Here is a 25,767-nt window from a genome sequence, read left to right on the forward strand (position 1 = left end):
TTAGCTTATGAAAAGATTAATATTCTTTACAACTTGTACGAAGATAATCTATTACTATAACAACAGTGTCTTGTGGCTCTTGTTGTTTGAATGTTTGATTTTCTTTCCACTTTCATTAATTTGTCTAATTAAAAACCACATAAGTTTGTTTATAAAATTTAGATTCACAAAACAAAATCAGCCTTAAGAAGATGAAGGACTAAGGTGGCCTGGAGCTAATTCCACTTTTGTAGGTGACAAACTCAGTTCCACTATTCATAATTTCATACTATTTTAAGTGCAAAAAAGCCTAATTAGCCGTTGTAGCGGCTTTAATGATAAATGCTTATTATTTATTTTATAAATATAATTTGATTTTAGACAAGATTTTAGTTATTATATTGATAATTGAAAATTTAGAATATGTAAGAAACACAAAATTATCAAGTCTCAGATCGATAACCAAACACAAAATAATAAATAACTCTCGTTTATATTAAGAATAAATCTCACTCAAAAAACCATTTACAATAACTCAAACCCTAACTCGTTTTGACTCTTGATGAACCCTAACTTGGTTGCATCTAGATGAACCCTAACCTGGTTACATCTCGTGTGTCTCTAGATGAACCCTAACTCGGTTACATCTCACACATCACATTCTGTAATGTCTAACATACCTTGGTTTATATGTTGGTTTTATATAGAGTTACATAACTTGCTAGCCAATACATTACCAAATATAATAATAATAATAATAATAATAATAATAATAAAACCCTGATTTCATAGGCCCAATAGGTCCAACCTGATCACCTACACGTGATCAGTCTATTAAGTTGGAAATTGCGTCCAACAAATTGAAACTAACTAGGCTTTTTTAATGAATAGACAGAAAAGTTTACTTAAATGTTTTTTTGGAAACATTTGTTTGGGTAACATAAACTTAATAATATTACAAGACAACGGAATACTTTGGAGTTATCACATTATAAAATACAACATTTGTTGGAGTTTGGTTTTGAAATTATACTATGAATAGCGAGTACTTTTCAGTATTGTTAAGGTATTGTTATTTGCTGATATATATACACCAAATTGAATTTTAAATTGTTGTAAATAATGTAATTAGAAGGCAATATAAAGGTTGAATGCTAATACAATTTTTAAAAATACAAACATAAAAAATCTTTATAATTTTAACAACAATGCTATTTATTTTCAATTAAATGAAATAAAAAATTAAGAATATGTGAATACTCGGTTTCTCTAAATATTCGATGTTTTTTATAAATAATAGGAAAATTGGTTTTTATTGGTCCCAACTTTTTCATTTTTGCCGACGGTGGTCCCGACTTTCATTTTGGCTGGCAACGGTCCCAACTTTAACATTCATTTCTTCCACCAGTCCGCGACTGACGGGACTGAGCACTAACTTCGTTATGTTTTTGGTTTATACTTAATATAACCTCAAACTTTAGGGTCTAAACTGAAATTATAAATTTGAAATATATTAAATTAATAGAAAATAACCCAACCCCCCCCCCCCTTAGCCCGTATTCCCGGCGAGCCGCCTCCGACCACCGAAAAGCACCCCCATTTCAGCCGTTCTTGACCCGTTAATTTAGAATAACGTAGTTAGACGGCAATAAACAACAATAATTAACATTCTAATTATATTTTAACACCTTAACCGTCGAACTAATTCCCGTAACCTTCACCGGAAAATCGGCCATAAGCAATTAACACTGATTAATGAATTTCATCGCAGTTACTAGTATAAATAGGACCCACACACCAAGCTAAACTTGCTCATCCTCTCAAATATCACTGATATATCCTCTTTAACCCCGTAATCATTCCACCAAGCTCGGAGCTTCAGCCAACTTCGTTCACCCCTTTCCCGGCATCATTCGAGGTAATTAAAACATGGTTGTGAATCATTTTAATCCACTAATCAAAAACCCTAACTTAATTTTAACAAACATGGATTGGATTAATCAATTGGATTTCTAGGGTTTGCAGAATTATGGATGAACCTGTAATATTATATACAATAATCCACGTTGGCTGCCACGTAAGATGTTTTTGACAACTCAGATTGACACGTAAGCCAAAACATAACGGAGTTAGTGCTCTGTCAGTCGCGGACTGGTGGAAGAAACGAATATTAAAGTTGGGACCATTGCCAGCCAAAATGAAAGTTGGGACCAGCGTCGGCAAAATGAAAAAGTTGGGACCAATAAAAACCAATTTTCCTAAATAATATAGCCTATTAAGAGAGTTATTTTTTGCTACATATATAGTTTATTATTGTTAAATGCATTTAAACAAAATGATTTTTCGTAGCTAAATGATATATATATATATATATAAGGAATGAATCATGCGATAAGTGATATTATAGCGAGAAGTGCGAGAAATGAATTTAGACCATTGATTGTGTTTAATCAATGGTCAACAATAGAAATGGCATTATCGTAAATAAAGACATGTATTTATGACATATTTTTAATTAAAAATGACATGCATGTCTTTTGTGGTGTTGACCTCATTAAATTAGACATTAATGTATTAGCGGTTATTTTTCATGCATAATTAATGCTCATAAGATGACTAATACTATTTAACTTTTCTCATTAAAATTTTGCAAATAAAGTATGTACACACACACACATGTATATATATAGAATTTATGGCTATGTAAGCTGTTTATTTGTTTTTAGAAATTATTTATAAAGCACATAATTTTTTCAGCACTATGTTGTATATTATGGATTTTTCATATAGTACATAGTACATACATAGCAAAATTGTAAGCATACAGTTTTGTGTAGGGGGCTTTGTGAAAGTGTAGTTACCTATTGAATTCAAATTTGTATGTGTGGGCGAAATAAATATTTATATAGTGGTGTATTGTGTGATATGTAGGAATTATTATTCATGGTGTAGGATGGTATTTCGAATTGTGTTTTGTGTAGGTACATATATTATACCATGTAGGGATCAGTTCAATGTTAAGGTATTTTTAGTTCATTTAATTTTCACCAGCAAGTAACTAATATTACATGTGTAGAATAATTGTGCTTACTATGTAGAGTATTTAGGATACAATGCTTTATATGTTGGATATGCAGGATAATTTTGTTTACTATGTAGGGTATGTAGGCATAAATCTTTAATGTGTAGGGTGTGTAAATTCATATATGTACTGTGTAGGTGGTATTTCAAATTGTCTATGCGTAAATTATATCGTGTGTAGGTTCATATATGTACTATGTATGTGGTATTTTGAATTGCGTATGTGTAAATTTTATTATGTGTAGGTTCATTTATATACTGTGTATGCTTAAATTTTTTCATATGTAGGAGCATTTATTTATAGTGTGGGTTCACATATGTACCGTGTAGGTGGTATTTCGAATTGTGTATGTTTAAATTTTATCGTGTGTAATGTCTAGGTAATAAGACAGTCGTAGAGTAATTCAAGATTTTAAGTCATATATGTAATCTAGGCTTTGTTGATCGTATGTGCACGTATATGAATATGTTATATTATGTAATATGATATAATGATATTTGATATGTATTGATCTTAATTAGTTTTATTAGCCATAAAAATCTTTTGGTAACGTCAAAACAAAATATTTTCTAGAAATTGTGCAAGCAGATTTTGGATGATGAAGAATTAAAAATTAAAAGAATAAAAAGAATTTTAAACTTCTTAAAACATTTATTAGTTACCAAAAATCAAAACCTAAAAATTTTACTATTATACCCATCTAATTAATTAAAGATAAAATAAATAGAAAAATCCTAATTGGTTCTAATATCTTCTCGCACTAAGAAACACTTCTGAAATGAACCAAAACATATATATATATATATATATATATATATATATGGGAGGGATATTTTGAAAACCATGTTGAGTTTTAAGAACTTAAGAACTTCATTCTAGGTCACACATTTAATTAAATGGATTGGAATATGTGGTTGAGATTAAATCTGGCAAAAAAGTCAAAGTAGGAGAGAGAATAAATATGTAAGTGGTTATACTGACTTTTACGTCCGTTACATATGTGTAAAAAGTCGACTCGGTGCGTAAAAAATTCTTTAATTTTTTTTACATATATGTAACTTACATATATTACGCATGGGTAAAAAAAATTCGAAAAAAAAAATCGTTACACTAAGTTCTTTCGAGTTCTTAAAACTCAAAAGGGTTCTTAATTGAAATCTCCCATACACACACACACACACACACACACACATATGATGGATCTTGTGAGAAGTTATATTATAGCAAGAAGTGCGAGAAGTCGATTTCAACCATTGATGTTACTAGTTAATGGTCATTAACGAAAGTGGCATTTTTGCAATTAATAAGAATTTATTATAAGGATTATTTTAATTAAAAAGGGTAATGTGGTAACTTGTGTAACACAATTAAAACAAAAGAAGAGTATAACTCCCAATGTTTCTTGTTAAAAGCTTCAACCTTTAATTTTCATTGATTGATAATTAATTAAATTCAATTCATTTGTGATTTATTTAATTTTCTTTTATTTCATCTATTTTATTTCATCACAAACACGTACAGTGTTTGTGATATAAAAATTTGTGTAGGATCCATATATATATAGTGTGTATGATACATACACGTACAGTGTTTGTGTTTGTGATATAAAAATTTATGTAGGATCCATATATTGTTGTTTAATGTAATAAAAATAAAGTTTATTTTGTAGTATGTAATTTCATATATGTACTGTGTATGTGGTATTTTAATTGTGTATGTCTAATTTTTATCTGTGTAGGTTCATTTATGTACTATGTACTGTGTAAGTTCGTATATGTACCGTGTAGGTTCGTATATATACTGTGTATATGGTATTTCAAATTGTGTATGTATAAGTTTTTATCATCTGTAGGTTCATTTATGTATTATGTAGGTTTATATATGCACTGTGTATGTGTAATTTTTTTTTATCGTATGTATGTTCATTTATGTACTGCGTACGTTCGTATATATACTTTGTCGGTGGTATTTCTAATTGTGTGTGTGCATTTATATTCAGGTGTAAGTTCATTTATGTATTATGTAGGTTCATTTAAGTATTCTGTGTAATTATCAGCGCTATGAATTTTGGAACTATTATCTGGACAAATATATGAAATTCAAATTACGAGAATAAAAAAAATAATATGGGTTAATCGACAACATTGAATTTAACTAAAAAATCAAGAATTAAACATTGGTTGATTTAACTATTAAAAAATATAAAAAATTTATAGCTTTTCCATAAATTATGACCCGCCAAATATGAAAAAACACATGATCTTTTACTATAACACTCTTGCAATTAAATAAATGATAAAGTAAAAGAAAAAACGTGATTGGTCGAATTCATTTCTCGCATTTCTCGCAATAAGAAATACTTCTGAAATGAACCTAATCCCATATCTCTCTCCCTCCCTCTCTCTCTCTCTCTCTCTCTCTATATATATATATATATATATATAGTTTGAAAATCCTCTTGAGTTGAGAAAACCCGCGAAAACCCTATGTAATATCGTTTTTTTTGTTACATGTAATATATGTTGTTACATTTAATATAAAACATCGAAAACATAAAAAAAATGTTTTGCTATTTTTTTTACATTTTTTTAGTTTTTTTATATATGTTTTCAGGAGAGAGAAAATGTAAATAAACTTTTACATTTTTTATTAATTTTAATTGTGGACCACAAGATTTAATCTTTAATTAAAAAAATGTTGTTGAGAATACTAGAGTTTTCACAACTCAAGTGAGTTTTTATTCTAACCTAACCCATATATATATATATATAAATAAAAGAGTAATTAGTAACTGTTTTGTTAAATAACTCTTGGTATACTCATATCAATGCTAACTAAAATGATGAAATCATAAATAAAAATAACTTTTAGTTGTGTTCAAATAATTATGGATGTCTCAAGCATTTGATTTTAAAAGTGATGTTGTACTGATTTAGTTTTTGATGTTTCAATTGATGTTATCATGTTTGATTAGATGTAGATATTGATTGTACGTTTTTCAGATTTATGGCTTTTATCTATAAATAGATAGTTAACACTTCATAGGATGGTAGCATGTTAATCAAATCTCGCCTTTTCGATATAGTAAAGGGAAAACTACGAATGAAATGACTCGTTTGAATAAATGTAGAAAATAAACGCATTAACAGGTTAGGTGGCTCATAGCTGTAAATTTTATAGATTAATTAGCTAAGTGACTCATAACACCACGAGGCTGTTTGACAATCATGCACAGAGCTATTAAAAACTTAGATTATGAGGTAAATATAATGATGTATTAGATTTCTATGGTTTTACACATCAAAATGTTTGAATCCTTAATCACTTTATTTATTTATCTGTGTCTGTTTGATATGTAATGTGATAATGAAATATACGAGTAAATGGATTGGATGAGGGATTTGAATGGACGGAGAAATGGAATTGACAAAAGAATGAAATTGATAATTATTATTCCATGTCTTGTTTGGTTACCATGTAGTAACTATCAATTGAATGAATTATCACTTTATGTTGTCAAGTAAGCATGAAAGATGAGGGGGTAAAATAAAATTTGTGGTGAGTGGCGGTGGTGGTAGGTGGGGTAATAGTGGGTGGTAGTGGCGGTGTTGGTCAGTGATGGTGGTTAGCAGTAGTGGTGGTGGGTGGTGGTAGCAGGAGGTGGGAGGCGGTCGGTGACGGTGGTTGGCGGTGGCAAGTAATTGATGGGTGGTGGTGGGCGGTGGTAGTGATTGTCGATAATGAAGGGAGCGGGGCTATGGAGATAGTGGTGTTAGCGGTGGTGGTGGAAGATGGTGGGTGGCTACGATGGTGGGTAGCGGTAGTGGTGGGTGGTGATGGTCGGTGGTAGTGGTGAGAGGTGGTGGAGTTGACGTGGGGTGAAAGATGAGATGGAATGAAAGAAAAAAACACAAAGAGTGGATAACGGGAGGAAATGAATTTGTGGTATTTTAGAGGGAATGGAATAGACAATGTAATAGGTGATTCCATTCCCTTAGCCTATCAAACACCATTTTTCTTTCATTCCTTAATTACATCCATTTCGTATCTCTTTCATTCATAACAAACGCTAGTTAAATTCATACAAATTATATTGGATTTGGAATGATGTTATTATAAGAAAAAATTACAAATTTTGTCCTTAACGAAAAGGAGTTATTACACATATATTCCTAAAGTAGTAACATGACGAAAATCCCTCATGTGCATTGCACATGGGGTGACTTAACTGAAAAACTTAATATCCGTTAGTGTAAAGGACTAAAACCGAGACGAAATTTCAGATAAAGGATAGTAACTGAAACTCATTTTTGTAAAGGACCCATTTTATAATTTTGAATATTTAAAAGAACAAAATTTGTAATTTTTTCTTATTATAATTATTAAACTTTAAATTTATTATGGTACAATCAAATGATATACAAGACATGCCGTGAATTCGGCTTGTCCTGTGTCACAATCACATTATAGCCTATTTGAACGCAAAAGCATAATTATATACAAAAAATATTGTTAATATCACGAAGTTATAATAAGTATATTAAAGGTGTTACACAAACTTAAGTTCCCGCCAAAAGGCCGGAATAATCTTGCGAGTTAGGATTTTGCTGTTCATATAAACCAATGCTAACGAGTTGATACTGTCGTGCTTGATTTTGTATATCAACTTCTTGTTGGTTGTTAAAACCACCGTTCCTGTTTTAAATGAATACTAAAAGAAGATCGTAAGAAATGAAGTACACTGAAATAAAAAAAATACATATTAAAGTAATAATGATAATTTTCACAGTTATAATTCGTTTTTAAATAGTGTCAAATTTTCATCTATCAAGCTTAAGCCTCTTGCGCGTAATACTTTGGACCTCAACTTCGTCTTTTAAGTTTTTTTAAGCTTATATAATATAGTTGTCAAAATTACACTCAGTGTCAATAGCAAGGGTATATTCAAATAACTCGGATAGCCAAATGGATATCCAAATTTTAAAGATTAACCGACTGTTACGAGTCATCAGATTATGAAATTAGCCTATTAGGAGGTTTCATGAGAAGAGGATGGATTCATTGATAATTCCATAAACGAGAAGTAAGATATTTCCGGGTATTTGAGTTATCCAAACTTTTTTTTAGATCATGTCCGAAACAAAAAATTCGGAGATCCTAGGTATGAAAATTTTGGATTCGAATCTTTTTCACACCCTTATTCAATAATATTGAAAGATAAAAGGTAATCATATGTGTGTGCTGGATATTTAGATGGATTTTAGATATTGTAAAATCAGAGATAGTGTAGACAATATGAAAAAAAAATCTTACTCTGTTAATAAACAAAAATAAAGATGATGTGTCATAATCAAATTAAATTATAATTTATAATTTCTATTCTCTTTTTTTTTTGAACGACCAACTAAATAACGCCGGGTACTTCGTACGCGGCCCCCATTGGCTAAAGGTAGCCCGAGCCGGCCACTAGTCCGGACGGACGGAGCCCGTAGCGGTCCACCTATTGAGAGATTCCTCGGATAAAACCCGACCCCCAAGTGCGCCAAACGGCACGACAGCGAGGAGCCGGTAAAACCGGGTGAGGTCAGGACTCGAACCCTAGCAAGCCAGAGTCATCCCTTATATCTCCCATTTATAATTTCTATTCTTTTTAATTCATGTTACTCATGGGTTATGATTTAAAATTATTTTTGGCAATTGGGTTATAAAATAATCAATTTTCTGTTCTACTATTCCAATATTTCATCTCAATTAATCATACTAGCTATTAACGAGTTATGGACCAAAACCACAATTGGGCTATTAAACAGTCATGAAATTAAAGTAAAATATTGATTAGAGATCAAACAAGTAAAAACACGAACATGAAGTAGAAAACAATAAAGAACAGTCTTTTTAAGGTTGTTTTGTTTTTTTGAGGTCCATTTTTTTCATGAACATTATCTGTTGCATTATTCAGGGTAACTAACAGACATGGTTAAAATTTGATTATATTGGATGATGATTTGAATACTTGTGATAAAACAATAAATCTAACATCTAACAATACTAATAAAAGAAAATAATAGAAATGACGTGGCAATCTCACATTCATTATTGGTATAATCTCTCTTCTCATTCATTCTACATATCCATGGGTTATGAGGTAAAACCATTTTGACAAATGAGTTATAATTTCCTTTATAATCTTTCATCCTATCTCTCCATGGGTTATGGGTCAAAATAATTTTCTAATTCCTCATCTTATTTATCCTACATATCTAACAATACTAATAAAAGAAAATAATAGAGATGATGCGACAATCTCACATTCATTCCTGGTCTAATATCTATTATCCTTCATTTACATATCCATGGGTTATGGAGCAAAACCATTTTGACAAATGGGTTATAATTTCATTTCTAATATTTCATCCCATTCATCCTATCTCTCTATGGGTTATGGGTCAAAATAATTTTCTAATTCCTCATATTATTTATCCTACACATCCATGGGTCATGGGTCAAAACAATTTTGGCAAATGCTGCATATAAAGTGATTTTTTCTAATTTATAAATTTAAGATTATGGACTTATTATTTATACTATATATTTTATTTTCTTTTTACTAAGGCTGGCATATCGTGTATACTCGTACACGATAAGACACGAACACGATAAGACACGAATACGAAATGGGTATACCTGTACACGACACGAAAACTTTTCGTGTACCTGTATCCTAAACACGAACACGAACCTGTTAATACCTGTAATACATGATAATACACGATAAGAGCTGTTTAGTAACACATATTTGACAACCTGTTTAGGGAATAATAGGTAGGTAAAGATTAATAACTTACCAAGTAAGAGGAAGCATCGGCGGGCGGCGGCGGCGGCGGCTCTGACAGCGGAGAGGAGAAAGTCCGGTGAGGAAGTGGTGGCAGCGGAGGAATCACCGGCGGGCGGAGAGGGGCGGCAGCGGCAAGGGAATCACCGGAGAGGGGTTTGTCCAGAGAAGTGGCGGCGGCGATGGAGTGAATGTGGATATCTGAAATCTGAATGTGGAAAGTGGAAACGTGAGTTAGGGTTTGAGGATAATAATAGTTTATAATTATAATATTATATATATATTTAATTATAAAAATTTAACCAGGTACTTACAGGTAAACATGTATTTTACCTGTTTAGACACGAAAATTAACAGGTAAATTCGTGTCTACCTGTTTAATACACGAAACCTGTTAAGGCCTTATCGTTACCTGTTAAGGTCGTGCAGGTACGTGTCGAGTATTCGTGTCTCGTGTATAAATTGCCAGCCCTACTTTTTACCTTTAGTTTTGTTCATTTCTTTCCAATAACTGACCTTATTTATTTTTATTATTTGACAAATCACATGTAATACGCGGGTTCAAAAGATACTATATATATACCTGTTTTATGAATTAATCATACATAGATATCCGTTTAAATCACGTGTTTTAATTAATAAATCGTTTTCATAAATAGTTGTCATTGGAATACAAAGGGTGCTTGAGATTGTTTATTAAAATATATTAAACATTTTTATTTAAAGTTAAAAAGTCTAAAATAGCTGCCAAATAACCAAATTGGATAAGTAATCTCAACACTCCCAAATAAAGAAAAGTTTTCAAATATTTTTTGAAACTAGATTTAAATTTTAAAGTAATCTATTTGAAGAAGTAATGAATAAATGGTTGCATTAACAAAGAAGTAATGGTTATTTTAGTTTTTTTTTTCGTTTAGCCCGACCCAATACAGCAACAAATAATTATAGAAACTATTTTATAAAACTTTAAAAAGTAAAAAAAAAAACTTACTTAGTTTATTCAATTGGAAAACCAAAAACCAATTGAATCCTAATGTGCTTAGGTCTAAATCTACTTAATTCGATTTGAATTTCGATTACAACCAAATAAACTCGTAAATTAACAAAATAATTTTTTTTTAAAATACGAAAATTAAAAAGTAATGATTACATTGAAATAGAAGGTAAGCGAATAACAAGCTACGCTGTCATCCCCTCATAAATTACAAAACTCAATCTTTTAAAAACTACAGAATAAATTAAAAATCGAAACAATAAAACACTTGTGGTGGGAGTCAAACATGAGTTTTATATTGTATATTAAAAACAAGGAAAAAAAAGGTAGCAGGGATTCTAGGTGGAGCTGATGGAGCAGTAGTAGTTAGGATACTGTTTGTATATGTTATTATTATTATTATTATTATACAAATTGTTAATTGTAAATTTGTAATATAAGCACTCCAATTGGTCACACCTTGTCATTAACCATTCACCAATATATTCCAAAGAGCCGTGCCGTATATCTTCTTCATCTCTGACTGACCAACTGACAGCAAAGTATACCGAGTGGGATGCGTGTTCGATCCAACTCCTTAACCTTATTCTTTGACTGGTAACATCTCTATCTATCCTATCCATCGAATATGTCACTTTCAGTTTGGTATATATACAGTAGTTGCGTACATGTTTTATTTTCTGTTTTTTTTGGTTTGAGTCTTTTTATCCAACAGTGTACGTGCAATCTTCTTCTTCTTCTTCTAAGCTTTAGTGTTTTGTGATCATGGTAGAGAATGAATCATCATCATGGAGAATAAAGTTGTATTCTCTTTCGCTTTCCATCGCTTTAGCTTTTCGTGTCTCTAGAAGTCAAGACGATGATGCCTATTTGAGCTTCCCACTTGCCTTGTTTTTTTCTCTTAATATATCGCTTTTCGTCCAGTTTCATCGCTGTTCGATTGCTCTCCATCATGTCCTTTTTCCCCATATGACATAACAAGTTTTTTTCCTTATGTAACATGACAATATTTTTTGTTCTTGGTTGTGCACAATTTTTTTAGGTAAATTTGTTACACTTTCCATTTTTTTATTCTTTATTTATTTATCTAACATGAAACTCAATCGATCGATATGGGTTTTTCCTTTATTTTGTTGTACATAAATTAAGTTTTAAGTTTTTTTTTTTTGACGTGAAACTCGCGCACCCTCTAAATCTACATCATTTGTCTAGACGTATACTTACATCATACCTGGATATCATTGGACCAAAGGCCCTTTTGGTATTAAGTTTTATGTTACATGATCAAAATAATTAATCATGGAACTTATGATTATTTTCTAGGAAAAAAGGCGATTGAATCATGTCGAAAGAAAAGGAATCGGTGGCCGAAGAATCAGACAAGAAGGATGGTGAAGAAGAAGGTGAAGATGTAACTAATAATGAGAGAAGTATTGTGGTTTATAATAGTAATAGAAATGGATGTTTGGTCAATGCAAATAGTCAACAGTCAACGGAAGTCAAACCCCAGGATGCAGATTACTACTCTACTTACATTCCCTCACTCAACTATGAGTTGGAGAATTTGATCTTAGCTAGATTTCCCAGATCAGAATACTGGAAATTATCATCTGTCAATAAGCGGTTTTCGGGTTTAGTGAAGACCGGGGAGCTTTTCAAGATCAGACGCGATATTAGCTTTAATGAGCCTTCGGTTTTAATGCTCGCAAGTGGTGAGAACTGCTGGTGGGCTTTTGATCAAGGGTTTGGTTCGTTTAGAAGACTCCCGGTTCTTCCTTCCGATATTTGCTTCACTTCGGGTGACAAAGAGTCGTTATGTGCCGGGACCCACTTGCTCGTGTCGGGTCGGGAGATCGAAGGGCTAACAATTTGGAGATATGAATTAGCAGTGAATAAATGGTTCAAAGGCCCTTCAATGATCTATCCAAGATGTTTGTTTGCATCTGCCACTTGTGGGACATACGCTTACGTGGCGGGTGGGATCGCGGTGTCAGGTGGGGCCCAGTCGGTGCACAACACGGTTGAGAAGTACGACCCGGAAACCCGGTCGTGGACCCCACTTCCGATAATGACAAAGCCACGTAAGCTGTGTTCCGGATGTTACATGGACGACAAGTTTTATGTGATTGGAGGGCGAAATGATGACGGGGAACTCACGTGTGGAGAGGTTTTTGACCCGAAAACGGGGGAATGGGAACGAATTCCGGAGATGTTAAAAGATAATCCTGTCCTCAGTTTTCATTCTCCCCCGTTAATCGCGGTGGTTAATAACGAGCTTTATTCGATTGAGGCTTCGTCAAATCTGTTAAAAGTTTATTTAAAGAAAAGCAACAGTTGGAAGCAGTTAGGTTTGGTCCCGGTGAGGGCTGATTATAACCGCGGTTGGGGCGTGGCATTTAAGTCATTTGGCAATAAGTTAGTTGTGATCGGGGCGTCGACGATCTTGACGTCTAGAAGCTCAATGGCGATTTATACGTGTAGCCCGTTCCCGGAGTCTGATTGCTTGCCGGAATGGGAATTACTTGACAACAGCATTCAGCTGAGTCATTTCATTATGAATTGTTGTGTGATGGTAGCTTGAGAAGATGTGCGATAAATAAGTAACATCAGTTGACTTTCTAGAGTCAAGATTGTTTGTATTTTAGTGTAAAGAAGTAATTGGTTTCTTCACTCAACCTTTGGATGTACTTATGACATTGTCCATGCTGTAGTTCTTGTTTGGGGGTGAAATTGAAAGCTTGTTTGAAGAATTCATGCTTATTTAAAAGAAAAAAGAAAAAAAGATTATATTTGGTCAAATGAAATCTTAATCTTTGTTTTCTACATGTAAACAAGAATTAAACCAAGATAATGTGATTGTATGAGATTGTTAATGATGTAGGGGGGTACATGAGGTGTGTCTATATCTAACTAATATATTAACGCAATACATAGTTGTCACATGGCCTTTAACTAAGCTATACACTCATTTTACAATTTTCACTAAAATGAAAATATGTTGTTAGTGGGAATCAAACTCACTATCTTACTTCTAAAATACTTGTAACTTACCAACTCAACTATGATGAATTGATGTTAACCTTATCTTTCTTTTAATTGGTTTAGATTTACAAGATATGCTATTATATGTATTATTAAATTTAACTTTTTTATTTTATTTTTTTAACCACCCATGTATCACACGGACTATATGCTACTGTAGTTATAGACCATCATATTATAAGATCAATTCGTACACTTACCTAATGACATTATGCTCTAATGCTCCCAAGTCCCCACAAGCTAGTGAGCTTGTTTTTGCTTGAAATGCCAAAACTAAATATTAAAGACAGATTATTTTGCACTCCAACCAGATACAGCCCACTAAAGACCAACCACCATGTCCAATAGAGGCACAGAAGAGTTATTTATTATTTCTTCAATTCTTTCCATATATTGGCCCAAGCCCAAGCTCAAGAATATCCACATCACAAACTTTTTTACTTTCATAGAGTAGGGACGTAAATGAATTGAGCGTTCATTGAACAAGCATGAACAAAGAATTTCGTTCGATTAATTAAATGAACAAATATGAAGAATGACCGTGGTTATTTAATTGTGTTCATGAACGCTCGATAATGTTTTTATTTACGGACGTTAATGTTTGTTTGTTTATGTTTGCTCATTAAAGATTTCAATACTTTTTAATACTTATGATCTCATCATATAGATTTAAGCAAATTATTAACTATAATAACAAATATATAACTTATATGAAGAATTAACATTTACAAATATATAACTTATATGAAGAATTAACATTTGAGTATGAATGTGAAAAAAAAACAATGGCACAAACTTGGTAGGTGGTATAGCTGGACTGAACAATTGATACTGACCATTCCCGTTACTCAACTCAAAAGAAAACATTGTTTGTGTGAACCGTTCACTAACAAGTTTATTTACTTAACAAACGAAAACGAACAAGAAATTTCGTTCGGTCAATTATTCGTGAACAGCCTACTTGTCCTATAAAAAAACTTAACGGACAAACATCAACAAAACCTTGGTCGTTTAAAAGAAAAAGAAATGGTAAACCTTAAAAAAATGTCACTAAAACCGGTCCTGGACCGGGTCTAAACAGCTCTGCGAGAACCGGACGGAACAGAAGCTAAATAAATCTGGTACATACATAAATTATACATACATATACGATATATATATGATATATACATGACTGACTCTCGATCTACACGTTCACTCTCGAAACTGATACCTTCCACTCCAGATCTCTTATGCATAATCACTTCTAATAATTTGATTCACTTTCAATTATAACACTTCGTGATCTGCACTCTTTCTTTTAGGTATTACTTTTCAATTCAAATTTCATATGTGTTTGTTTAACCAATTTGTATGTTTTATGTTTTGCAATTTAGGAATTTGAATGGAAATTGAATCAGCATTGTGAGAATTAGGGTTAGAAATTATATAAACTCATGTCTGGGAACAACAACACTAATCCCCAAAAGAACCCTGCACCATTAAACCCTAATTCCCAATTCATGCCAAAACAATTTCAGCTCTCCTAGTTTTCGGCCGCCCAGGCGCACGCGCAAGCCATCGCACATGCGCAATTTAACGCGCAGGCGAAAGCTGCAGCCCACGCTCAAGCCAACCATGCTCAATTCCAAGCCCAGCTCCAGGCTCAAGGACTGTCTCTTAATCAGTCCCATGGACCGTTGGCTACTAGTTCACCTCCGTTTCAAGGATCGGCCAAACGTGTGCCGCCGAAACCACTTGGGCGGCCGCCTGGCGTGTCAAACGCGAATACCGTTTCTCCGATGCGGATGATGGAGCTTACGCCAGCTGCCCGTCATAAGAAGAAACAAAAGGCTCCGGGAAAACAGCTGCAGGAACGAGTGGCGGCGATTTTGCCGTCGTCGGCTTTATACACGCAGCTTCTTGAGTTTGAGTCACGGGTCGATGCGGCTTTAATGAGAAAGAAGATAGATATCCAAGAAGCTATGAAAGATCCGCCTTCGATTCAGAAAACGCTTAGAATATATGTGTTCACGTTTGCTAACCAAAGTAACATGATTCCCAAAACGCCGAATGCTGAACCGCCTTCTTGGACGATGAAAATAATAGGGAGAATATTGGAAGAAGGAATGGATCCTGATCAGGCTGGTTTGATGTCACAACCAAACCCGATGTACCCGAAGTTTTCATCTTTCTTTAAGAGAGTTACTATCGCACTGGACCAAAAACTATATCCTGATAATCATATGATTGTGTGGGATGGTTCTAGAGCACCGACGCCTCATGAAGGGTTTGAAGTCAAAAGAAAAGGTGATAAGGAGTTTAGTGTGAATATACGGTTAGAAATGAGTTATCTGCCTGAGAAGTTTAAACTTTCGTCTCAGTTGATGGAAGTTCTTGGAGTCGAAGTCGATACCCGAGCGAGAATTATTTCTGCCATCTGGCAATACGTGAAAGCTAGGAAGTTACAAAATGCAGATGATCCGTCTTATTTTAATTGTGATCCGCCGCTTCTTAAAGTGTTCGGTGAAGAAAAAGTGAAATTCTCCATGGTATCACATAAGATTTCAACCCATTTGTCTCCACCACAACCGATACACCTGGAGCATAAGATCAAGCTCTCGGGGAACAGTCCAGCTGGCAATGCGTGCTATGATGTAGTGGTTGATGTGCCACTTGTAGTACAAAAAGATTTGAATGCTTTATTGTCTAATAATGAAAAAATCAAAGAAATTGAAGGATGTGACGAGGCAATATGTACAACAATAAGAAAGATAAACGAGCATTGCAAAAGACGGGCTTTCTTTCTTTTCTTGGATTTAGCGAGTCACCTGTTGAGTTTATTGATGCTTTGATTGAATCTCAGGGCAAAGATTTGAAGCTTCTTGCAGGGGAATCAAATCGTAATGCTGAAAAAGAAAGTCAGGCTGATTTCTATAACCAACCCTGGTAATTTCACCATTTTTTTTTCATATTATATTATCTTTATATATGCTTATATCTTGTGCTTTATTTAATGGCTTATTAAATATTAAGTGCAACTTAATACTATATATCGTTTATGGTTGCTGTTATGATGCGTCTAAATGTGATTTTGTCGGCTCCAAATCTTATGTGATTATGGTTTTGTGAATGTGTAGGATTGAAGATGCGGTTATACGTTATCTGAATCGCAGACCAGCTAAGATGGCACATAATTAGTTTGGAAATATGCTGATGGAGCATGGGTAAAATGGTAATTGCTCTTTGAATGTGCTAGCAAACGTTTTTCGGTGTATCAACAGTGTGGCTGCATATTACTAGTTAGAGCATCTTTACTTCTGGTCATGTCTGGTATTCTAGCTTAGAAATGTACCGTCTCTTTTCTGTCTCCAAATGAAAATTTCAAAATCATGGATTCATAATTATTAATATTCTTTTTATTATTTTGTTTTTATTTATAGAATGTGGGCATTTATGTCAAGTAGAATATCAAGTGCGTTCATAAAGTCCGTAAGAACTTTTTGGTGTGTGACGTTAGTTACATTTATTGTCGACAAAAATAAAATATAAAAAACTTATCTCAGTATATTGAAGCTAGACTGATCAAGGTGTGCTAAAAATAGAATGACCTACAAACAATCGTGCAGTTTTCACCAGTCTTGATCATGCAGGCATAGGCTGTTTTCACCAGTATTGCGTCGTTGTCATTGGTTTAGCTTAAAACCAAGCGGTTCATAACTTCTTTTGTATATTATTCACCAGCTTGTAACGATACTGATAACAGGAGGTTTAGGGTTGGACTTGCCTGTCTAATTCTTATATCAGACTTGTGTATTTTAAAGAGCTAGTAAGACTATATACTGTGGTTGGTAAACAGTTGAGGTGGATGAGGTGGCAATTTAGGGGTGCAAACGAGCCGAGCTGCTGGCGAGCTACTCGAGATCGGCTCGTTAAAAAGCTCAATCGAGCTGAGCTTAATCGAGCCCGAGCCCTAGCTCAAGCCTAAAAGTAAGCTCATTTAATAAACGAGCCCGAGCCCGAGCTTCACTTATCGCGCTCGAGCCGGCTCGCGAGCCTAAACGAGCTTGCCATTTATATAATTTTTTAAAATATATATTTAATAATTATTAATTAATATATATGAAAAATAATTAAAAATAACTAAATAATATATATTATTTTATACATAAATTTATAATAGAAAAAAATATATAAAAGTTATTATAATTATATAAAAATAATTGATATATAGTAAACGAGCCGAGCTCGAGCCCTGTATAAGTTAAACGAGCCGAGCTCGATCCTAGTCGAGCTCGGTTCGGCTCGTTTGCACCCCTAGGTGGCATGTGCAGTGGTGTGGTGAACACCATGCCGCCCCCTTCAACCTGCAAATTTCTTCAACCCGCAAATTTGTGGTGAGAGTCACCGTCACCCCACTCTCACACCACAAAAATTGACCGTAGCTGACGTGATTGTAATGGTTAATGACATATTTCACGATGGTTTTAAATTTGTAAAAAATGATAATTAACCAACTACGTACACATGTTCATGTAATACAGCTAAGAGTAAGAAACAAGTATCAAGCCTTGAACATGATGCATTGACTAATACACCTATCGCTTTCTAATACAATTCTTCAAGGATGAGAATGCATCACAAGATGTGAGGCCTCTGTTTCTGTTTATGAACATGCAACATATGAGGATTGGAAAAAAAATCAATTTGAAAACTTATCCGCTTAGTTCGGACATCTACATGCTTTTTAGGAGTTTTACATGTTTGATCTCTTAACAGGATTTAGAGAGCAAAAATTTTGTTATCGACAACTAATACACACGTTTTCCAAACAAAACTTGATCATCAATGAAACAATACCAAGGAAACTTTCAAAAGGTGGCATGTGACATGACCATGCATAAAAATTAATTTATGTTACAAAAACTCCTGAAGTTTGTAGTAAAAGATTGCAGAAATAGTGCAGGGATTATCAAATATTTTACCACCCTAATCGTCTTATTGCATGCTTCTGTGTTGTATAACTTTACATGCTTGAATGCCTCACTTGCACATGAACACGATGCCATGATGTGTTTAGAATCCCTCTCAAGTTCCAGATGTCTTCAACCTTTTCGGGTTGAACATTTGCAGCCGTGTCTACCTGCTCATTAATATTTTAAAAAATATATACAATGGAAATGAGTTATGCAATCAGAAAGAGAGATGACATACTGCTTTGGCAACTATAACTGTATTGGAGTGTACATCAGCCTCTGTTTCAAAAAGAACCCATGCCCATTTATCACTTTTTTCATCATCAGCTATGTATTGAATGCCTGGTTTTTGGTATCTAGTAGCTTCCTTCCAGGTTTTACCGCCATCAGTGGATACATCAACCCGCTCAATTCCACGCCCACCTCCTGAAACCGCATACCCTTTTATAGCTATCTGCAGAAAACATTTATAAATCAAGACAAGTTAACATTACTTAAACACATGAGTACTGTAGTTTACCAACCTTTCCATTCCTCCCCACATTCACATCCTCCAAGGAGCATATTGCACTCTGTCCATAAGCAACCCAAAAATGAAGTCAAAAATCTAGATTTTTACCACTCTCATGATAGCATATGCTAGTTGTCATAAAATCATAAAATATAATGGATTTGTAAACCAAGATGCTGAACATTAAAATTTCAATATAAAGCGACAATCAGCATTGTCTTTTAAAGGACCGCATTGTGTATCCTTGGAGATACAGAGGTGCCAATTTCAACCTATTAATTTATAGATGGGTCAATTTGGATATTTGGGTTAAGTATTATCTCTAATGGGTCCATCTGAAAAAATATTGAAAATAGCTTAAAAGAAAGTGGGCCGGGCATTGTCCAAAGAGTTTGTTATAATGCTACCATAAAATAAATTCCTTCTAAAAATAAGGTTTTTATTGAAATATTCTATTTTCACACACTATTTAGGATAGCGGTGCTTTAGGTCACCCTGGCTTTTTAACAACAAATTCACAAGTCAACCCTACTTTATAATAAACACCTTGATACCGCTAGCTAAAAGTCTTTTGGTTCGGGCCTGTTATACCAAAAAATAGCACTTTTGACCTTTTACCCAACCCGCCAATTTTACCACCTCTACTTGGAATCAACACCACGTCAAGACATATTGTGTTTTACGGCATTCACAACAAAAAGGCTATCATAGTTGTTGGTAACTTTTGAAATAAGAAGCACCTGCACAGGGAAATCCATTTGTGGCCTCCTGGTTGACCAGTCAATGTTGTCCCAGTTTACTGAAGGCGGAAACATCTTATAGTCTTTTTGCATAAAGAATCCCTGTAAATTAGCAATACGCTATAGTCTTAAGAAACACAAAGAGGGGCATATAATATTACTGATAATAATAATAATAATAATATCAGTCAATCTAACCTGACAGACTTGGGAGTCTATGTTGATCTTATCTAGCCACTTCACAGAACGAGCACCAATAACACCTGGGACAACTACTCTCAGTGGATACCCATGATCCCTGTTGAGTATCTTTTAAAGTTTTACAAGACACAAACCAATAAGTAAATGTAAAATCTACTACCTAATATGCAGAAAGATTACATATTTGGTAATAAATACCTCCCCATTCATTTCATAAGCAAGCAAAACATCAGCTTCAGGATTTGTTGCTTGAATTAATGGAATTGATGCCTTGTAAGGACCCCCATTCTCTTCCTATGATCAAGCGCGGAAATAAATAAGTTGCAGCGGGCAAATAACAAGTCAACAGCACTAAAGTTCCCTTAAACAAGTGATACAAACCTTGCACTTGTCAACACTCACAAACTCAACATGTTTTCCACCTGTTGGTGTGACACTTGTAAATTTGGATATACCAACTAATTCAAGAACATCTGCAAGTTTTGCCCCACCCCAAATTGCTGCATGAAAAAAGATAAATAAATAACACAAAGTCAACAACTTTAATACCAAAATAATCTAAAATTGTGGAGTGGAGACTAACCATTTCCTAAGGCAGAAACATCCCACCCGACTCCTTTTACAGTCCTGGTTTTGCTCATTGCAGTTCTTCTATTACCAGCACACTGCATGCGGTTAAATTAAATATAAAACTGCGTTAACAAAAGCCTATTTGCTTCTAAATTTCTAGTGACATCTTTTAAAAAATGAATTGAAGTAAGACCTGTAAAGTAGCAGTCACGTTATACTTTGGAAGACTCCTGTAATCCAAACAACATAATAAGCTCTCTAAAACTAAATAATATCATGAACATAAATCTAACAGAACAGAGATCATTGCTCACATAATATCCTTCATAAACAGCTCTTTCGGCTTCTCAATTAGCCCGATAACAGAGACACTATATCTGTTTATGAAAACAAAACTTACATGTCAATATCACATGAAATTTGACAACAAATCTCATAATGAACAAATAAACATGTCAGAATCGGTGCAGTATAAATATGGATTAAACAATGATTAATCGCTAGTCAGTGAGCTACTGACTAATTTTCAGCTAACTGGTTTTGACTTTTGGTGGCATTAATCGGTAGCCGGCCCAAATCGGTCCTAGCCGGCCCAAATCGGATGTTGTCTTTATTTATTTATTTTTTTTTAAAGGCAATCGGACCTTGGTTTTAACCCGTTAACCCCGATTATTGGTTTATCTCATTGATTTGTTATGTTTACGTTTAATTGTTTATGTTTGAATTATACTATGTGAACTTTGAAGTATTTATGTAAACACATGTAACTTTTCGAAATTATATATATTTAATTTTGAAAAATACATATAAAAATTCCAATCCGATTAATCACTAGTCGACTAGCGCCTAGCCAATTCTACAACACTCGTCAAAATCTATATATATATATATGTTCAGGACCTTTCGATGTCATGAATAACAGGAATTGGTCCATGATTTCTCTTGTAGAAGAAGTCTGTAGGAGTCACATACGAAGATACCAAAGCTTGACGTGGCGGCTCGGCATTAAACGGCTCCTGCACCAAAATTGATCAATCTACCAAGCGTATAGATAAGTTCAATATATGATCCAAAGTGTATGCACGCTAATTAATCCAACAGTTATAATAATTAAATGATCACACATAATAGTACAATCGAGCTTCATAAATCAATTCCACACACTAATTCAAGTCGTAATTTAGGGTTTCAAACGAATTAAACCAATAACGGATAACTAGCTTGCCTTAGCGTTGATTTTGAGAGCGGGATGACGTGGAGGTTCTTCAGAATAATTAGACGGTGCTCTGATTCCAGGCATTTTTAGTGTTTTGCTTCAATGGATGGATGCTGCTGTGTGTGTGAAAGATGGCAATGATGAACAAAAGAGAACGGGCCAAGGTGAATGTGGAATCTACAAGATTCTGAAAAGGTTATTGGGCGGTGTAGATATGTTTCAGGCAAATGAAGGGTGAGATGAATGGCTGTCACTTAGTTGTGAGGAAAGCGTTGTTAGTTTAGCAGCTAGCATTCGGCGGTTATTGCATTCTGTGGGCTGGGCTGGGCTGTCTTGTTGTAATATAAGTGGCTTTTTCGTAAGCTTCGAATACCATTTCGTTAACATCAAAATTATATGACTTGGGATTAGGTGTTAAAAAAAACGGTTTGGTACCGGTTAATCAGAAACCCGACTGCTTCGTTTCCAAAGCCGGTTTGTGTCAAACAGGTTCCTAAACTGAATGAAACCAACGGTTCGTATAGCTGCTTGGGTATTTCATGATTTAACCGTTTTTAAAACTGGTTTAAAACTGAACCGAACCGGTCCACATCAATTTGACTAGTTCTATGCTAAAACCAGCATCTAAACCGAACCGGTTTGGGTCAAACCGATTTTGAACATTCAAAACCCTAACTGATTCGATTTGAAAAAAAAAAGATTTTGTACACCTTTACTAGGGATGACTCTGTGAATTGCAGACACCGAACCAAATGTTCAGTTGAATTCCATTACGGTCGGTTTTCTTAAAGAAATTGTACCAGTACCATTTGTTTATCCTTATATATGTTTGTGTGTCATTGTATATTGGTGCATTCATGATCCGATTAAAAAATTCTAAGTAATCGTGCTATATAATTATTAAAGAACGCACATTAAATCGATCAGTCAGTTGAGATATGTAGTAAGGTGTTGTTGAAATTGCTAGACACTAGTCGGATGATTTGGTAGAGACCAACGATTAATTTTTTTTGAACGACAAACAGAGCCTGGTCACCGGGTAGAGTTATTGGCAGAACCACCTACGCCTGTGATCGCAAACACTGTTGGTGACCCGGCTAGCCACCAATTTAAGGGGAAAACACTACCTGAATGCCCACTATGATAAAACCCTGGCTCGCACATGACATTTTATGATGAAAGCGACTCGAACTACCGACCTAACAATAAAAAAAATTATAAGGCTAGGTATGACCTTTTATTTTTTTAATCTGGACTCTCATCGAGCACCTTGTGTGCATCCTCAATTACTTTCTCATCCAATTTACAAACCCCATGCAGCACAGAGAACAGCCTTTCGCACACTCTCAGCATGTTCCGGCGACCAGTCACCTGGAAACCCCAACCTCCATCATCACACACCTCCGTCAGACCAAATCACACAAGACCACACTTATCTCTACTCGCAGTCAAATGCACTTCAATCCGCCAAATCCAACAAATCCACGCTCAAATGCTCGTCTCCGCCACCATCCACGACAACTTCGCCGCTAGCCGATTAATATCCTTCACCGCTCTTTCCCACAACGGCGATTTAGCCTACGCTTACAAACTATTAAACAGTCTTCAACAGCCAAATATGTTTATGTGGAACACACTCATCAGAGGCCTAGCGATAAGCCCTAACCCACATCAAGCAATATTATTGTATAACAAAATGCGTCGAATTGGGGTTACACCGGGTAAACACACGTATCCGTTTCTTATTAAGGCGTGTTTCGGTTTACAATCGGTTAAAACGTGTAAACAAATGCATTCACAAGTAATAAAAGTCGGGTTTGACTTGGATTTCCATGCTGTGAATAATTTGATTAGAGGGTATTCGGTTTCTTCGGGTTTGGTACATGCCCGCCAAATGTTTGATGAAATGCCTGACAGAAATGTTAATATTTGGACCACGTTGGTGTGTGGGTACGCTCAAAATGATCGTCCGCAAGAAGCGTTGGCATTGTTTGAGCAGATGGTTGGTCAAGGATTCGAACCGAACGGCCCAAGCCTGTCGTCTGTGTTGTCGGCTTGTGTGCAGTGGGGGTGTTTGGATATCGGAGAAAAGATTCATAGATATATTACGGATAAAGGACTTGAAACGGATGTTATTCTCGATACTGCTTTGGTGAACATGTATGCCAAAAATGGAGCAGTTATGCTGGCTAGAAATTGCTTTGATAACATGCCGGAAAAGAATATTATAACGTGGAATGCAATGATTTCGGGGCTGGCAGTTCACGGGCACGCAAAGGAAGCACTTGAAGTCTTTCGAGAATTAGAGAAGCGTCGTGTGATGCCAAACGATAGCACGTTTGTTGGAGTTCTATCAGCTTGTTGCCACGCGGGAATGCTTGATTTTGGGAGGGGAATATTCAAATCAATGATGGATGTTTACGGAATTGAGCCGAAAATACAGCATTATGGATGCATGGTTGATCTTTTAGGTCGAGGCGGGCTGGTTTCGGAGGCTGAAGAGTTGATAAATCGGATGCCATGGAAAGCTGACTTGAAGATTTTGGGAGCCTTGTTGAGTGCTTGTGGCAGCCATGGAAACATTGAGGTTGCAGAAAGAGTGGTGAAGAAGATGCTTGTGTTGGAGCATGATAACCATGGAGTTTATGTTGTTTTGTCGAATATGTATGCGGATGCAGGGCGATGGGACAATGTTTCGAGGTTGAGAGAGATTATGAAAGATGGGAGTTTGAAGAAAACACCAGGATGGAGTCTTGTTGGTGACAAGGATTAACTGATTGGTATAATTTTGAATACAAACAGTATAATATTTTTATTAGTGAATTGTAGTTTCTCATAAATATTGTACACATGACTGGCGGAAATCACTTTTAACAAACAACTATTACACGTAAATCGCACTACTGTATACAAAATTATTGCTTAACAGACACCGCAAACATAGGTTCCCGAGCTCAAGTTGGAATGAACTCAAAAGTACGTGGGAGTGTAAACTATAAGTAAATTGTGTGTGAACCGGTATGTTATAGGAATGCGCAACACGCAAATATGCCCGATGACGGCATGTTCTTGGTCATGGCAAACATGCCCAATGACAACATGTTCTTGGCCCTCGATATATGATTCTTTAGTGTTGTACAAGGTTAGAGCCTAGTGATGAGGTACATGGCACTCATTACAAATATTATCGTGATACTAGACAGAGGAGAATGTAACATAAGAAGATACAAATCCATGTTTCAACAATGTTAAACTTTAGCGCTAGATATAAGAAACATATATGTGTCTTTTCGATGATTAATAGACAAGGTTATGTAAAAAGCACACACAAAGGCATAAATTGTGGGTCATGGCTCACGGTGGCTTAAGCATATCGGCCCAATACGGACAATATCAATGTAAGGCATTGTAAGCTGGAGCCTAGAGGTCTACAAATTGGTTAGTGGGTCCACCCTGTTCGGGTTATAAACATGATCGTTTTAGTCAACAACTTATATAAGCATGATCATTTTATTCCAAATTGTTTTAGGAGAAAAAACGAATTACATGAATACACATTCACATTTAAAAAAGTATATATAGATTTTATTTATCCTTTTACCTTTTTACGATAGTAACTGTCATTTTCGTCTATGTGGTTTAGAC

At 34.7% G+C, this 25,767-nt stretch overlaps 2 protein-coding genes and 2 pseudogenes across 3 annotated transcripts; 3 read left to right on the plus strand and 1 right to left on the minus strand.

The window, feature by feature from the left end:
• The first annotated feature begins 12,083 nt into the window (after window positions 1-12,083).
• On the plus strand, window positions 12,084-13,608 carry LOC143583435 (F-box/kelch-repeat protein At3g27150-like). Its single transcript, XM_077065740.1, has one exon. It carries the CDS (start codon window positions 12,230-12,232, stop codon window positions 13,466-13,468), a length of 1,239 nt encoding a protein of 412 aa, XP_076921855.1. The 5' UTR covers window positions 12,084-12,229; the 3' UTR covers window positions 13,469-13,608.
• A 1,757-nt stretch (window positions 13,609-15,365) lies between these two features.
• LOC143583424 (SWI/SNF complex component SNF12 homolog pseudogene) lies at window positions 15,366-17,285 on the plus strand (annotated as a pseudogene). The gene is made up of 2 exons (XR_013144164.1): window positions 15,366-16,857; window positions 17,049-17,285. The product of XR_013144164.1 is annotated as an SWI/SNF complex component SNF12 homolog pseudogene (transcript).
• A 1,554-nt stretch (window positions 17,286-18,839) lies between these two features.
• Window positions 18,840-22,232, minus strand: LOC143583436 (sulfite oxidase-like). The gene is made up of 12 exons (XM_077065741.1): window positions 22,132-22,232; window positions 21,807-21,922; window positions 21,221-21,283; window positions 21,100-21,136; window positions 20,920-21,001; window positions 20,718-20,836; window positions 20,535-20,630; window positions 20,334-20,444; window positions 20,136-20,237; window positions 19,409-19,456; window positions 19,123-19,338; window positions 18,840-19,051 (listed from the first exon to the last, which is right to left on the minus strand). Exons 1-12 carry the CDS (start codon window positions 22,204-22,206, stop codon window positions 18,935-18,937), a joined length of 1,182 nt encoding a protein of 393 aa, XP_076921856.1. The 5' UTR covers window positions 22,207-22,232; the 3' UTR covers window positions 18,840-18,934.
• A 1,241-nt stretch (window positions 22,233-23,473) lies between these two features.
• Window positions 23,474-24,931, plus strand: LOC143583437 (pentatricopeptide repeat-containing protein At5g56310 pseudogene; annotated as a pseudogene).
• Window positions 24,932-25,767: the final 836 nt, after the last annotated feature.

This window comes from Bidens hawaiensis, unplaced genomic scaffold (assembly GCF_021521415.1).
Source record: "Bidens hawaiensis isolate Kalapana, Puna unplaced genomic scaffold, B.hawaiensis_p1.1 tig00032397_1, whole genome shotgun sequence".
In the NCBI taxonomy this organism is placed as follows: Eukaryota; Viridiplantae; Streptophyta; class Magnoliopsida; order Asterales; family Asteraceae; genus Bidens; species Bidens hawaiensis.

Coding starts and splice junctions, on each gene's coding strand:
- LOC143583436 (XM_077065741.1), bottom strand. CDS start 22,206: ATGCCTGGAATCAGAGCACCGTCTAATTATTCTGAAGAACCTCCACGT. Junction 19,457..20,135: donor AAATGGATTTCCCTGTGCAG/GTGCTTCTTATT, acceptor GCTTATGGACAG/AGTGCAATATGCTCCTTGGA. Junction 19,339..19,408: donor ATGTGGGGAGGAATGGAAAG/GTTGGTAAACTA, acceptor TGTTTTCTGCAG/ATAGCTATAAAAGGGTATGC.
- LOC143583435 (XM_077065740.1), top strand. CDS start 12,230: ATGTCGAAAGAAAAGGAATCGGTGGCCGAAGAATCAGACAAGAAGGAT.